This window comes from Motacilla alba, chromosome 1 (assembly GCF_015832195.1).
Source record: "Motacilla alba alba isolate MOTALB_02 chromosome 1, Motacilla_alba_V1.0_pri, whole genome shotgun sequence".
Taxonomy (NCBI): Eukaryota; Metazoa; Chordata; class Aves; order Passeriformes; family Motacillidae; genus Motacilla; species Motacilla alba.
Genome location: NC_052016.1, coordinates 28,089,211 through 28,105,342, shown reverse-complemented (window position 1 = coordinate 28,105,342; position 16,132 = coordinate 28,089,211). Strand labels below are relative to the sequence as shown.

The following is a 16,132-nucleotide window of genomic DNA, read 5'->3' as shown; positions in this document are numbered from 1 at the left end:
TGGAATTTTTTTATCTTTTCAGTTGACATGGGCCAAACCTGTACCTGTAAACCTCTGAACAGTTTAGGTCTACAGGTGATCACAGTCCAATTCAAGGGAATACTCATCAATGCTGTTTAATTCAATACCACAGACGCTGCCCAAAGTTTTCATGCACACAACACCTCTCACTGACATTCCCAAGGTAAGTTTTTCCAATAATCTTTTAGAAGGGTATTAAATAGAAACAGAAGAAAACAATGTAAATAAACCAGGCTCATTCACTACCTCATGGATAGAAGAGTGGCATATTATTAAATAGTATTGAACAGGCATCCTAAATAGCACCAAGCTTCAAACCCAATATTCAACTGGAATTAACTTTTTCCTTCACCACAACAAACACACAGAACGCACATGTTTTGGAGGTTTTAGTTTTTTTGAAGCAGTTTGCCTTTTTAAATTAAAAAGGAAAAAAAAATCACACTTCTATGAAGAGACAAGGCACTATCAGAAGTGTAGGATCTAGTAACAGAAAGAGACACAGAAAATGTGAAGGGCCAGTAAGTATCTAAACACAATTCGCAAGTGAAGTGATCCTGTCAGCAACAGCACTTTTTGCCCCCTAAGCAGCTGATCAGAAACCATTGAGTCCTTCAAACCAGAGGACATCAGAGCAATTAGGAAGTGAAAAGTTAACACATATCTTGAAAGATAATGCCTGAGCAGCAGCTGATTTGGAGGAAGGAGAGACTGGAAAAGATCTCCAGGCCCTCCATAAATGTACTGAGCCCCATATTAAACAGTAAGGCCATGGCTGGTTGTTTTCTAGTTTCTTTAATCCCTTTGGAAGATGTTTGCAGGATTCAAACCTTGTAAGCATTAAGGGCTTTCTTCAAGGTTTTAGCTTAAATATACTCAAGGCCAGGTAGTACATGTTTTTCTGGTACTCCCATCTCTAAGATTAGTAACTGTTTCCCTAAATGGTATCTCCCTTTTCTGCATTTACAGGACTTTTCCTACTCTTCTTCCACTTGTTTTCTTGGTCTAAACAATTCAACATCTCCCAATGTCATCAAGCACATCCATCTCCCATCATTTCAGCAATTCCTATAGCTCTCCTCTGCAGTTATCCCAGGTGCAGTTTGTCTTTCTTGTACATGGATGACCAGCAGTGCAACCCCATCAGATGAGGGGGGTCCTGAAAACTCTCTGCCTGACAAACTGCAGTATAGCACTTCCTCATACCTGCATTACCCTGATGACTCCCAGATGCTCTTTTGTGCTTTATTTTCATTACCTGTTGGTACTTTTACCCCTCCCCAGCTTCGGCCATCTCAAGAACACCCAGTTTATGACTGGAAAATTCTTGCCTGTCTTCTAAATACCTTCTTGGTAGTTTTGGCTTTCTGCCTTTCAATTAAGTAGCTTCTCATAAGAGAACAAAGATGGAAGTGTGGTTTAGTGTTTTTCTCCCTAAGTAAGAAAATACTTAAACTGTTTATTTAAATATAAAAATTAGGAGGAAGGAAAAAATGACAGATGAATTAAAGTTTAATGTGATGCTTAAACAACTTGAACACTTATGCTGGAGCTGTAGCAGAGGGTTGGTGATTAGATGTCTGCTCATGATAAAAACAAAAATCTTTCTACTAAGGCTTCCAATTACAAAATAACTTTACCTAAGGGAAGACAAAATGTACATATCCAAACACTGCCATATGCTTATAGTGCCTTCTCAGCACAATAATGTTTCTCTTCTGGCACTAGGAGCTTACTGGTATGAAGAAGAATTTTAAGGGGTATTTTACAGAATTTATTCTTAAATCAACAGTACTGGGAAAATAGCACACACATTTGACTTGCAGAATGGCAGGTGATTTGTGACTTTCTCAACAGCTTTTAATATTGATGAAACTTAAAACCATCTCTCTGGGAACGACATACTTTGTTAGTACTGGGCTGGTTACAGACCCAGCAGGCTGACTTGTTCATCACAGCCATTTCTCTGTCAGAGGAAACAACAAACTGAGGAAGTACTAAGGAGGAAGAAGGCCAGCAGGAACCAGCTTCAACTAATTTTTACCTGGGTGCATAATTGAGCTTCTTTCTGAAAAACAAACTGTGTTTCTATAGGGATATAGCCTACTCTAAAAGTGTCTTTCTTCCAGCCTTTACCTCACTAAAAAGCATTTTGGCATTCATGATTTTCTTCTGAAGCAAAAATATGCAAGTTCTGCAAACTTTTGCAACCAGCAGTGTTCTTTGCCCTACATCCTACACAGGTAAGCCATATCATGAGAAAAACATGCTCAATTACAACTTCCAGGTTGGATGATCAAGGACACCACTAGTGTATCTGAAGGTCAGAAGTGCCATACCTCAGCTTCTTGATATAATGGTAAGTCAGCATAACAAACTTAAATGTGGTATGGTTATTCTTGTAAAGCCAAAAAAAAAAGGACAGAAACAGCTTGTGTGGGACTTACAAAAACAAAGTAAGATCTTAGTGTCTACATATCAGATTTTCTAAAGTAAAATGTGATACACAAAAAGCAATCAAGATATTATTAGCAATGACCAACAAACAAAACATGCCAGATTTCCTGGCAGGATTCCAGACTTGTATAAACCCTGTCTTGAGGAAGTTACCTGCCTTGAAGATACAAATGAATCAGTGGCATTTCAAAGGCGAAAGTGTTTTTGAAGTGATTCAGCTACATTCCAGTTCATCAGCTAATATACAGCCTAGATTTTAAAGAGATTGTACTGGGTAGAAGAGTGAGAGTTGAATTGAACTATCATGTGAAGTCAAGCAGAGAGGAGCACAATAAACATATTTAGCATGAACTGGTATATAGTTGACAAAGCAGTAATCCATTTGGCATGGCACACTTGTCATGATGTGGATGCTGCTAACATCTCAGAAGCTGTCTTTATTTTATAAGGTATTCTTATACCCAAGATATTGCCAGCCTTCACTGGCATGAGGGCTGGAGCAAGATCCTTATGAATTACTAGGCTCATTGACTCAGCCTGCAGGAAAAAAACCAAACAAACTACCACAGGTAGCACTAAAGGACTTCCTTCAGATATAAATGGCTCTCTAGACAGAACAATGGATTAGTTCCTAATTCTTAATTTCTCTGTCCCCTACTCTGACAGGTGTTGATTTAAGACCTCTGTGCTCAAAAACTCAACATTAGGATAGCCCAGCAGGACCAGGGGGATGGATGAGAGGTAGAGTAAGGCTTGTTACTTGTTCTCTGTGTTAAGTCAATAAATATTTAAGGAGCATAGAAATTACTCCTCTAAAAGCAAAAGCAGAATGGTCTGAAGGGGCTTGTGATTTTTGGAACTGCTCTCCCATATACCAGAACTATGCAGCATGAAACACTTATTTTGATCACATTTCACAGTTCCTTAAGAGCCAGAAGAAATTTCATTACAGGCATTTTCATACACTACACGGTGATATACATGCCTCTTTATTCCTTTTCATTCTTTTAAACTTGTTCTATAAAGCCATTTTCTACTCTCCAGCTCACAATCTCTCTAAGCAGAGAAGTCCTATCTGCTATACATCTGTCATAAACCAGGTAGGATATGACAAAGTTTCTAATTTTATAACTATTGATGCATCTGAAACTTTAAACAGGCAAAAAAACCAAACCAACCAACCAAACAAAAAAACCCCAAAACACAAAAAACCCCAAGGGAAACAAAAGGAAAAAACAATGGCAGGGATTTTATTTTTTTTTTAACCTTGACTGCTAGGTTCTTAAGCTGCCAGTATTTAACATTAATGTCCCTGTATTTCAAGGTCATGATTACAACAGTTCTGCTATTTATGGCTATCAGTGAGAGATTATCTGCTTTTCACCAGCTCAGGCACTTCACCTATATTTCTTCACTTTTTTTTTTCCCCAAAATGTTTAGAAGTTTAGAATTTGGTCCTCCAAGATATAATGGGCAAAAGAGCACATTTAGGTGAAATTAAATTATGCTTATCTTGATGAAAATACAAAAGTGTTAGCCCCACTGGTACATTATTCTACATGATTATCATATCCAACTTGAGACACACATAAATTATTTTTACATAGAGTAAATTACTTTAAAGAGTACAGCATTCTATGACAGAGAAACAGAACACACACAATCAGCACTTTCCTTTTTAACCAGAGAATGGAAGTCTCTGACAGTAGATAAGCTGGAATCGAAAAATCAATCAAATCTGGGCCCTACAGGGGGTAAGGGTTAGGATGCCTCATATCTTGAAATTAAATCATGCACTATGGAAAATTTTAGAGAACTGTTACACAGAGGTTTAACTACAGTTTTGGCAACTTAATCTGGGACACTACAGTACCATGGTGTAGTAAAGAAATCAGGTATCCCAATTCAGTTTCAATACCACATCCCCAGAGCTACAGCTGAGTACCATGGATGGATAACTCACCTGCCATCCCAAAGTTAAGTTGTGGCATTTCTTCACTTTTGGTTACTTTCCTTGGGCTCGGTAAGTCTTTTGCAGAATCTGATGCAATGGCCCATAGTTTTTTCCTGTTCGTAACACTGGATGCCTGGGTTTTCACTGGTTTGTTGGTTGTGGGGCACCACTTGTACCCTGGGTTTGCTTTCATAAATGCATCCTTGTACTAGAAAAGAAAACAGAAATTACCAGTAATGGCATTATACTCTACACAGGGCAACCAGAGCACACTGCATGTAAGAGGATTTAATACAGTAACTAATCCTTAAATATCTTGATTTTTTAACAGTTTAATCACATGCTTAGAATCCAACGACCAACACAATTTGCTAAGAAGAAGTATTAAGATAAGGAGAGTTGTATCTAAAAAGTAGGTTTTCTCTTTCCTCTCCTGAGGGTCTATTACCCAGAGCAGGCTGAAGTTCTCATCCTGCAAACTGCTCCCAGGTGCTTGTATGCTCATGCTCTGAGAAACAGATACTTGAATTCTTTGCAGGTTTACTTTCTAGTTTGAAATAAATAAAAACACACATTTAGCAATAAATGCAGTATGATTCCTTAACTTGTAGTAATTCTTCTCGAATAGTTCTGTATTTTAGAATATGAGTATATGCTTTCCCACATCAGGCACCAAAACCAAATTGCAACCAGTATAATGTCATATTCAGTATCTTGTGATAACACCATCCCAGTGTTCCTTCCAAAATGTACCATGCTGTATGGCTGCAGAAAACAAACTGACCATCTAAAACATTCTTTGGCCTTGAGCACCCAGCACACATCTCAGTTGTTTGCTGTGTTTTTGGTATGAGGCAGCAAAACAAAGGAAGTCAAACCACACATGGGCAGTGGGGGAAAGGGTTTGGATCCCACAGTTTCAGGGTCGGGGAAAGGACCAGGATCTATTTTATCCACAAAACAAAGCACCAACATTTTCCAAGAATTTTACTGCCCACATTAAACCAAGATTTTTGAATGTTAGCAGTAACAGAAAGAACGCATATCAGTATTTTACATGTGTTGCTATTCAAGGTTGAGAACTGGTAAATCAGAGGAACATGCCACACATTCCAGCTGCAGATGTTTGCCTAACAACTGATAGGGGTGTACAGCACTTGCTGCTGTGGGAGCCTACCCAGCCACTACCAGTGCTCACCACAGGGAGAAGAACCCAACACCCCTTCACGACTAGGTAGCTCCCAGGGGCAGCACAAGACCAGAAGAGTGGTTTTGTGCTTGGAAGCACATGGCAGGGCAGATGCAGGAAGTTTGTTCTGTGATTACACATTCCCACCCACACAGCTGCCATCAGTCCCAGTCATGGCACAGAAAAGCACCTGTGTTTCACACACAGAAACAGAGAGAGGAAAAAAAATCCCTTGGGCATCAAATACAGAAATAGCACTGAAAGCCTTGTCCTCGACTAGAGCCACTACAGTGTTTTCCCAGCTGAACAGTCTGCCTTGTGGCAGGGTCACCATTGCACATATACTGCTTTCTTTCATTTCCATCTTCATCTTTGAGCTGGAACTTGCTACCTCCAGACTGTAGCAGAGATAAAAAGGTTTCGGTTTACAAGAAACACAGCACTGCGTGAACCCTGCTGTTGGAAGTCCTGTATTTATAGGAATGGCTATAAATAATAAAAATCTGCAGGGATCACTGACCCACATACATGCTGTATTTTCCAAATAGGGTGTATGTACTAAATCTGCAAAGTAAGGACTGCAACACTGCTTGCCTCACTCCTTTTCCCTTTCCCTCAGTTTGCTTGAGAGCTCAGTACACCACAAAAATAGCCTGGTGGAGGGAAGGGATAGGAAGGGGAGGGTAAGGGAAGAGGAGGAAAGGAAATACACGACAAAGCAGCTTTGCCTTCCATTGTTAAAGCCACAGCCCACTCACAAATCATGTTTCCAGCCTGCAGAGTGAAAAGCATAGAGTCTCTAGCAATGAGCTACATAAGCTCTTCATATCAGCAATGCTGCTTTGAGTAATTGAATTATTCTATTGAGTAATTTGACAAGCTGACAGGCTGCCCATCAAATGAGAACTAGGACGCATGCCATTTGTGAGACGAGGCTGCAATAAGCTTTTAATCAGTTTTCAACAAGAGTAATTCAAGTGAGCTGGTCTATTAATGTCTTTTTTTTTCTCTGCAAAGCCAAGAAGTGAACATTAACTGCAGTTTCTGAAGGCAAAGGAGCATCCTGAGGGAAGACAACTCATTGGAACTGTTCGGTTTCAACACATAAGATAAAAAAAGAGAAAATTTTAGAAGTCAAACAATGGCCAAGACGTACTTTATATAAATGCAATCAGAGGCCTGATCCAAACCGTAGAAAACCCTTTCGGTATTGACTTTTGTGACTACTAGACCAAAGCCTAAAACAAACAGATTTTGCTTACCAGGTCATGAGAAGATAAATTAAATGAGCTACAAAGTAACAAGAAAAGGTCAAAGACAATAGTGTAATCTACTGCTTTCCTTCCTTTCACCAACCATGCAACTTAACACAGCCAGTCTAAGCAGATGTCTAAAATTGATTAAAAATACCCCAAAACACAAGCAAACCAAACCAAAGAAAACTACAAAAAATCCAACCCAAACATAAGTACCTAACCTGGAATGAAAGACACCGCCCTTGCTTTCCACAACAAATGGCAGGGACTGCCCAGCAGGGTCATGTTCTGAAGTTTCAAGCAAGAAATAGAACAATATGTGTTTGTGGGATTGTTCTGATGCCTTATTTCTGTTTTGGGAAAGTCTGGAGAATGTTATGGTTATGGGTATGGTTATGAGTAGGGTTATGGGTGTGTTGTGTGCTGTGTTATGCAGCAGGACCGGTGCCCCTCCAGAACTGAGGTTAAAACTCCCCAAGTTGCTTTCATCACCAAATAAAAAAAGATTTGCTTCCTCTATTTGTAGTAGGAACAGGAGCTCACAAGTGGATTTCAGCTACTCCTCAGGCTAGCTGTTAGTACATGTTTAATGTTAAATGTATGCTGTTAAATGTCACATGAATCCCAGAGACCTAACATTAAAAAAAAAACCCAGAAAATACAGAACTCCATTTTTCACTCCTGAAGGATGCAGGGTTTGCATTACACATGTTATAATCCATACGTCAGCCAGTAGACTTGCCATACTCCAGCCAGCAAGCCAGGACCTTTGTCCCCTCCTACCCTGAGGAGCTGCCAAAGCAGTGGCACCACAAGGCCAGCAAGCTCCCAGTCTGGCTGACCAGACCTGAGACACCACTGGCCAAGGACCAGCAGGGAGAAGTGTTCAGCTCAGCCAATGAATGGCAGAAGGGTCACACAATCAGTGAGGCTGGAAAAGACCTCTGAGATCACTGAGTTCAGCCTACAGACCAACACACCCTGCCAGCTACACCATGGCACTCAGAGCCATGTCCAGTCTTTCTTTAAACACCTTCAGCGTTGGTGACTCCATCACCTCATGGGGCAGTCCACTCCAATGTCTAATCACTTTTATTAGGCTGCTCCCTACAGGAAACAATCTCGACTGCCTGGATCTTGCTGGTGCAAAGACATATTTAAAAATGAAGTGTCTTCTAGCAAGAGAATAGAGCTTGAACAATCTCACCAGATACTTTCTAAGGCAGCTGAACACTCCCAGGAAGTCCTGTAAGAGTTAACAGAAGAACACTACCCATATTACTTAAGTGAATAAAAATGCTGGTGCATATTTATGAGTGGCCAGATCAATTTCTCTCAGTGAAGGAAAATGCTAAAATATACAGCAGCACTTCTGGTTCCTTTTTGAGTATGTGTCAACTACTGGGCTTATATCCTAGACAGTGAAACTCTCAAATTTAAGCTGATCTAGGAAGTCTGCAGGATAGAAATAGAAAGCCTACTCTTAAAGTAACACCAGCAAAAGCAGGCATCAAACTCTGCAGGTGCAGCACCAGGTCTCCAGGGCAGTTGTTGCTACAAGAGACCAGAAACCACAAGATGAAAAATAGACGGAGTGTGGGTCCAGTTTTTCCAGATAATTAAGGTACCCCAAGGTGCAGACAGGTATATAATAGGATTTTCCACAGCGCCTGAACGAACTAGAGACCTGATGAGCCTCTCAGGGAGTCAGGGTCCATCTACTAGCAAACTTCTCATAATTCCAGCCAGCAAAAGTTTGGGTGCCTCACTATCTCTCAAAATATCTTGCATACAGCTACACATACGTATATACAAGTGCCTTTATGTGCATACTGCTGAGGTAATATCACTGCTAGTAGTAAGCAGGCAAGAAACACAAAGATGATGTGCCATGCAAGAAGCCAACATAAATGATTTTGGGAGCTATAGCAACAAGTAGAAAAAAAAAACATTCCAGAGACTGTAGAAGAGCAGGGACTGTAGCCACTGCAGGAGGGACCACTTCTGTAAGGCCCACATGTATCTCTGCAGGAGTGGTTTGGATGCTCAGGGTATACAAGACCTTGTAGGGATAGCAGATATGATAGAGGGTTCCCTGGGAGATGTGTGTCCTGACAGGACAGTGGCTACAGGCTGCTCAGTGCAAGTCAAAGGACACTAAAAAGCTGTATTTAAGCAACAGAAGATTACTCACTATCTTAAATCTCAGTGAGCTTATATAGGTACTCAAACAGAAGACCATTGGTTCAATGGTATTTTTATTTTCTTTCAAAGACACTCACCTTGATTTTTAAATAAATTCTCTTTAGGAAAAAGCAAAGTACCAACAGGTGGTTCTCACTACCTCTTTCTACAGTCTCAGCAGTAAGCCTACCTACAGGTGAACCTGTTCAAACTGCTCTATGTTCAACCTGCTTGAGCAGTGGGTTGGACAAGACGATCTCCAGAGGTGCCCCTTCCAACCCCAACCATTCTGTGGTTCTGTGAAAAGCATGTGTTACAATAAAAGTACCAATCTATGCAAACAAAATAGGCTTGTTGGTGAAGAAGGCCCAAATGGATTCAACAGCACATTATAGCTGCTCATTACTGCTGTAACATACACTGTTTAAAGAATAAAAACTATATGCTATCTCTCTTCTAGTTCTCAGTCTTAGTAGTACTTATAATGATACAAACTACTTAGATTTATTGTTCTGCTTTGACATTGAATATTCAATTTGTTCTTCATGCCAAAAAAAAAATCACTACAAGAACAATGATTTCTGTAACAATATGATTAATGGTTTTAGATCTGTCACTTCATACAGAAGTTCTGCAATTATTCTCCTTCTTAATGAACAAGTTTCCTTCAGCAAGACAAAAGGCTATGAAAAACAGTTGCATTGGGTTAGTTTCTTCCAAAAATTATTTCTTTATTCTCATCTTTCCTTTCTCTGCATCTGTACTGAATCTTCTAATTGCCCTTTCTCCAGACGTTTAGAGAAATATTGCTAATTTGTAAGCGGCAGTGCAGAATGAAACTGGAATGGTTGGACAAAGCTGAGACTCAAATGTTTCTATACTGTGCCACAGATGAGAAACTACAGAGGTCCTACAGACCCTGCTTAAAAAGGACCTGCCATGATAAACCCTTTGTTTTTCTTGTGGACTTTTCCATGTTCACATCAGTTACTGAACAATCAGATCTTACAGCCTGTTAACAGTAGCACACAACTTCAGATCCCAGGGCAGGCATGGGTAATATCAATGATTTCACAGCTATCTACAGTTCCCACAGTAGCATACTCAACAAAGGAGAGAGATGTTTTTCCTTCTCACTGCTGTTCCTTTATTTTTATTAAGATTGAATTCAAAGGTTACCTACAATCTGTATCTGTTTTGGGGCCAGATTATCAGCCTAAGTAACTGGCTGTGTTTTTCTCACTCTGCTATCACTAACCACAGCCTTCTTGGCAACAGCTTATCAAGAAAGCTATCTCTTAAAAAGGCTCATTTGAATTTTAAGTTGGCATAAAGATACTTTGTGAAATACAGGGATAAATCTCCTTTCCTTGCTCCTGGTTAAAGGACTCTGATTAGGCACTGCTCTCTGACTTGGTACTGGGCTCACCAAATCGTGCTTCATCAGAAAGTGGTTAATGGGGAATGTACTTCAAGAAACACTAATAATTTTTTAATTCAGTAGCATCAAAGGTAAAAAGGGACTACATTACTTGACTGTGCCATTGGTTTGGTCCACCAGTAGCTGGCATCACTGATAGAGAATGTACAGCTAAGTATCACTAGTCAGCTGACACAGAACTGTATGTTAGTGTTTACAATGGCCACTATCCTTGTGTTAATGCAGAAATTATCAGGCCATACAATCACAAAGTGCATATAATTATAGTAATGACTACTGGAACCAGGTTAGTTTGTGTACACAGACCAATTGCTTTCCATTCTGGTCCAAAGGATCAAGTGAATTAAAGCAAGAAGAGCAGCTGCTCTGGGCACCATAATCCCATAGTGAAGCTGAGGAACAGAAGGAAGAGAAAGATCCCACAAAAAACTTTTAATACACATAGAAAAAGAAGACAATACGTAATGAACTCCCTTCACATCCACCATTCAGACAGAACATACCTCCTTGGCCATGTCAGTGTATTTCTGTTTTTCTTTTGGATCTAGAACAGACCACCAATCTGCCAAGATCTTGGTTGCGCCACGATTATCGAGGCGAGGGTGTTCTTTCCGCACAAGAGAGCGGTGGCGTTTGCAGAACAAGAGAAACGCATTCATCGGTCGGCGAGCTCGTTGCTCTGAGGACTCATCATCTTCAGTCTCATCAGCATCCTGCTCTAAACCATCAGGGCCAAGGAGCGGCACCTGGCAGAACCGAAAGGGAAGGGGTGTAAGCTCAGTTATCTGCGTTTCGCACAAAGACTGAGACTGTGTGTGCTGCATGGGAGTGAGGGAGAGGCACATGGATGCACACAGCTGTCTCCAAAGGCCATTCGTTCCATCCAGACAGTGCAGAGTTCTACATCAAACCTTCTCACCTGATGGTCTCTCAGGTTTATTCATGCTCTCTGCGAGACTTAATGCCAACTTCAAGTGGAAAAATTTCTAAGCTGAGGACCATTCTCTACTAACAGTCCTAAAGTGGCTGGTGGGACAAGATCCTTCCTACTCTGCTTCTGACAACCTATAAATCATCTAAGGGGATGAGGGAAGCAGAGCTACCTTGGACCTTGATTATTTGTGTTCGCAACTACAGAGCACACAAGGAGGAACAGGTAACAGTTTGTTAGTTTGTCTGTTGTTTCCCCATCTCCTGCTGGTCACTGCTCAGCCTGTGAGCAGCACAGCAGTGCAGCCACCACAAAGCTGCCCAGCAGAGGCAGAAGGCAAATCTCAACGGAGTACACTGCCAAAATGTGCTTTATCCATTTAAAGGCCGGCTTAGCATTCCTACAAGGGACGAGCCACAGAACTTACTGCATGCGACAGGAAACCACCTCCTACCTAACTGCAATGCTGCTATTTTATACAATGTGAAAGGACCTGTAAGATCAACAGTAAGCACCATCAGACAATCAGGCTCTTGCTTATCTCCTTGTCAAGGTCACTCTCTCAGTGTATGGCTCAAGACAGTCTCCTCAACAGCGACCTTTCCATTCCTGCCTTAGTAAGGCACCAAGGAGATACAGATATGAATGCCATCCACATGATGGAATCATCACATCTTCATAAACAGTTCCCACTTCTTGTTACAGAGAATGAGTCTAACTGGAAAAGTGTGAGGTGGCACATGGCATTAAAAAAGGGTAAGGTCAGCATCATTGAACAATACCAAAATACCAAGTGTCAAACCAGAGACAGATAACTTCTGCTGTGCACTCAGTAGTCTGGAGGATAAGTTGAATTTCACATGCAAAGACAGTAAAAATTGTAGACAGATTTTTCCTTCTTTTTCCCTCTAAATCTTTGTAGTTTTAATCTTTAACAAAGAAGAATGAAAACTTTTAGTTTAGTTTAGCTTTCAGAGCCACTACAAGCAGATACCAAGCACGAGCCAACACCATGTCTAAAATAAGCAATTAAAAAAAATAACATAAAAAACCCACTTTGAGCAATCAAGATTAAGATGTGCAACACATTAGTAAAACGAAACAGATAAAACTATTCCAGTCTACAAGAATTTGTCCACTATTTTAATGATTAACAACTAATTTTCTTGTGTTACTACCTGCCTTTACAGCCTTATGGGGCACCGCATCACGTAACTTTTTACTGGCTGTGTTTCTTCACAGACGAGAACAAGACAACACAAAATAAAAAACACAGCTAGGGAGAATCTGATCCACAATTAGCCATCTTGCATCCAAGCATCCAATTAAATCTACCTTATCAATATCTTCCTCTTCTTCTTCCTCTTCTTCTTCTTCAGAGAAGTCAAGGAGTTTCTTGGCAAGCAGAGGATGCCACTGAAGACACTTCCTTTTTGGTCGCTTCCCAGTTCCTTCACCTTCTGTTGAGTGATCCTTATTCCTACTACTGCCTTTCATTACTGTGACCTGTCATGCAAAAATATTGATAAATTCACAACAAACCCTTAGGCATAAATGACTATCAAACCAGTGGCAAACATATGAGGCACCAATGCAAGACTCTCAGAATTTTCTGGCAAGATATTAGGGATTTATTCCAATTATCAACATAAGCATGGATGTACTTTATGCAATCTTAACATTTCCACGTAATGCCTAGAGTAACTACCGATACACAATTTAAGAGCATGAAGTAAGGATGCCAGCTAATCCAGCTCTCAAATGTGCCCCTGTCTGAAGGATGGCAGAGAAGTCCTTCACTAGCCAAGTAAGTGAGAGACTCCACAGCTCTCTCACACATATATCCATTGCAGCTTTTCATGTTTTGCCACTGCAAATGTCAACATCAGGACATCCCTCTTTCTCACAGTGGAACATATCAGCAACCACTCACGCATTAATCATGCACTTACACACACCAGTGTTGATACGGAGCCCCATGATACTATGAGCTAGGATTTGTCCAGTGCCATTAAAAGGTGCGATAGGGAAATCTGAGTCCCTAAGAGAAGTGAATTTTAATACACAGATTTGAAGCAAGCAACCAGAGATGGTTATGCTGACATTTCCAAAGTACTGCACAGGAAACAAAAACCATGTGCTGAGCCAAGTGCATGCAGAAGACAAATCACATTTAGTTGTGTGTGTGTCCATATCTAAAAAATACCTCAGAACTACCTCTTAGCAAAAATACATGCTTAACACATCCAAAGTATCAGTTTAAGGGTTGACTTAAGAGATGTGCTACACAACTAAGGGACAAATTAATATATATAAACAAATAAAACCAGCACATCACATCAAATTACTGAAGCAGACAGCAAGTGCTGCTAGCACAGAGTCTGGTCCCTCGTAGCCTTCTGTTAGCATAGTGTAATATCAGTGGCAATCCTGACAGGACCATGGCTAGCTTTCCAAGAAAACAACACAAACATCAAAACAAACTGAACTTAAGAATGGTTAGCCAGCTACATCTTTATAAAACCAATAAATTTGATGTAGTCTCACAGGAGTTTCTCACCAGCAGGACAAAGCAGCTGCACTAAGCCCTGGTCCCATAGGCAAAGCCAGAAGAAGCTGTGCGGCTGGCTCTCAGGAAAAGAGCACAGAAAGAATCAAACCTTGTAACTGCAAGGCCACAGTGCATTTTAGGATGCTGGTCTCTGTAAGATGCCTGGTGCAACACTAATATTTCAGCCTGCAGGGGCACACGAGAAAGCTACCACACTTCCACTTAGACCAGCTGCCTGAGCAACCGTGCCACTTCTGGGGCAAATGCCCCACAAGAACAATTTTGCACAGCTCCAGCCACACTCCTACATTTAGTGAGCACTACTTCTGGTTTTGGATGATCTCTTACAGGTGTTTTTTGTTGGTTAACTCATTGGCATTTTGGCAGTGTGCCCCTGCTAGCACCAGAAATGTACATAAGCAGCTGCTTCCCCTGCAGACTTCAAGAGTGCAGAAAGCTGAAGGACCTTCAGACACTACTTACTGGAGGAACGACTGAAGCCTGAAGGAAGGAGGTTCACAAATTTTAATCTACATTTTAAAATAGCATTTTCCTGGATGTATATTGAAGTTTGTTAGCAGTACCTGCCCCCCTACTAATTACGGAAAACCTGTAACTTTGTAGTAACTTTCTCCCATTAAGTGACATACCTTGCTATCCACATCTGCCTGGAAAAATGTTTAAACTTCGATTCATATCTGTTCATTTTCTGTAACCAACTCCTGTAAGTTACAGGGAATTTTATACAGCTCATAACTGTGCACCATTTCACCTAAATTTTCATCCATGACTTGCAAAATAGATCCAAATACATGAATCACTTTGTCTTAAAAAAAACCCCCAATGAAGTGTGGAAAATTAAGCCACAATCCAGTATCATGAAATGTATGTTTGAAATTGTTTTTATCCCACTGTGACCTCTGCCATGTACCACACTGCTCTGTGCTCTCCATCTGTCTCTCTTCCTAAAGTGCTGAACCACCATTAGCTTTTGTTTGGGGTATTTTCACACACAAATCAACAAAGCTGAGTTAATGTTCAAGCAGGAACTTCAGCTCCCATGGGCAGCAGAGATTTGTTCAGAGATTGCTAAGCGATATAGATCTGCCTATTACTGCAGTCAATAAAGCATGTGGCCTATTTCTGAACAGGATAAATACACTACAGTACAACAGGGAGAGCTACTCCAGCCCTCACCACTCATGTACTCGTGTACATGAGCTAATCACATGGCTTCTGTCTACAATCAGTCCCAAGTATGATGAGTACTACTAGGAGCCTTCTACCTTGTTAGTGTGAAACTAAATGAACATTTGAGAAGTGCTCCATGATCCTTCTTTACAAAGCTCAGCTGAAGTAGCAAGGCTATTTCAACAACAGTACTGCCTTTAGAGCTAGCACCTCTCTGCCTGCAGCCCTTAAAAGGATGAGCAAGGGAGGACTTCACAGGACTTAGGTGTATTTTACATGTGTTCTCCATCACCCCTGAGACCCTGCCTATGCTCTGTGCTGAGTTTAGCAAGGCAGCACAGAGCCAGGCCCCAGTCACCCTGCAAATCCCTAAGGGGCTCTCAGTACCTTACACATCCTCAGCACAGCTGAGCTCACAAATAATTTTTGTTTTCCTTGCATGAAGGCTAGGTATTAAACACTTACCACTAAAATTAATTAATCGAAGCTCATTAGTGCTGAAATAAAAATGTATACTCAGCTTCAGGAATCCAAGGGATGTCCATTATGTTGTTTTAATAAATTGTGAATCATTTTACAACACAGAGGCAAGTCAAATCCTGGCTGTCATACAAGCACTATTTACCACAAAAAACCACAGTCACTCTTTCTGCTTCAGAAAGAATCTCTGCAAATGGTCAACAATAAAACCCCTCCTGATTTTGACCCCACTGATGGAAGGACTGAGACAACAGACAGACTTCAGACTTTATGTTTACATCATGGCCTGGAAGTTCCTCACTTCTTAAGTGAGTCAAGCTATATACTCTACCCTCTATGCCTGCTCTTCTTTCCTCTAAAATAGGAAGGAATTCATAATGAACACATAAAATTATTTCCTTCACCTTAAGGGTGGGGTCATATCCTATTTTTACATATTTTTGTATTTCCAGATTCTCTTTCTCCATATTTATTTAT

The 16,132-nt window shown here is 40.7% G+C and overlaps 1 protein-coding gene across 23 annotated transcripts in view; it reads right to left on the bottom strand.

The window, feature by feature from the left end:
- BBX (BBX high mobility group box domain containing) overlaps positions 1-16,132 on the bottom strand; it is a 137,281-nt gene that overhangs the window by 49,334 nt on the left and 71,815 nt on the right. For all 23 annotated transcript variants that reach the window (XM_038159253.1, XM_038159319.1, XM_038159361.1 and 20 more), the window contains 3 exons: positions 12,769-12,939; positions 11,006-11,248; positions 4,442-4,640 (listed from right to left, as the gene is read on the bottom strand). In XM_038159253.1, the coding sequence (XP_038015181.1) occupies positions 4,442-4,640; positions 11,006-11,248; positions 12,769-12,930 (604 nt within the window). In that variant the 5' untranslated portion in view covers positions 12,931-12,939. The remainder of the gene's footprint in view (positions 1-4,441; positions 4,641-11,005; positions 11,249-12,768; positions 12,940-16,132) is intronic.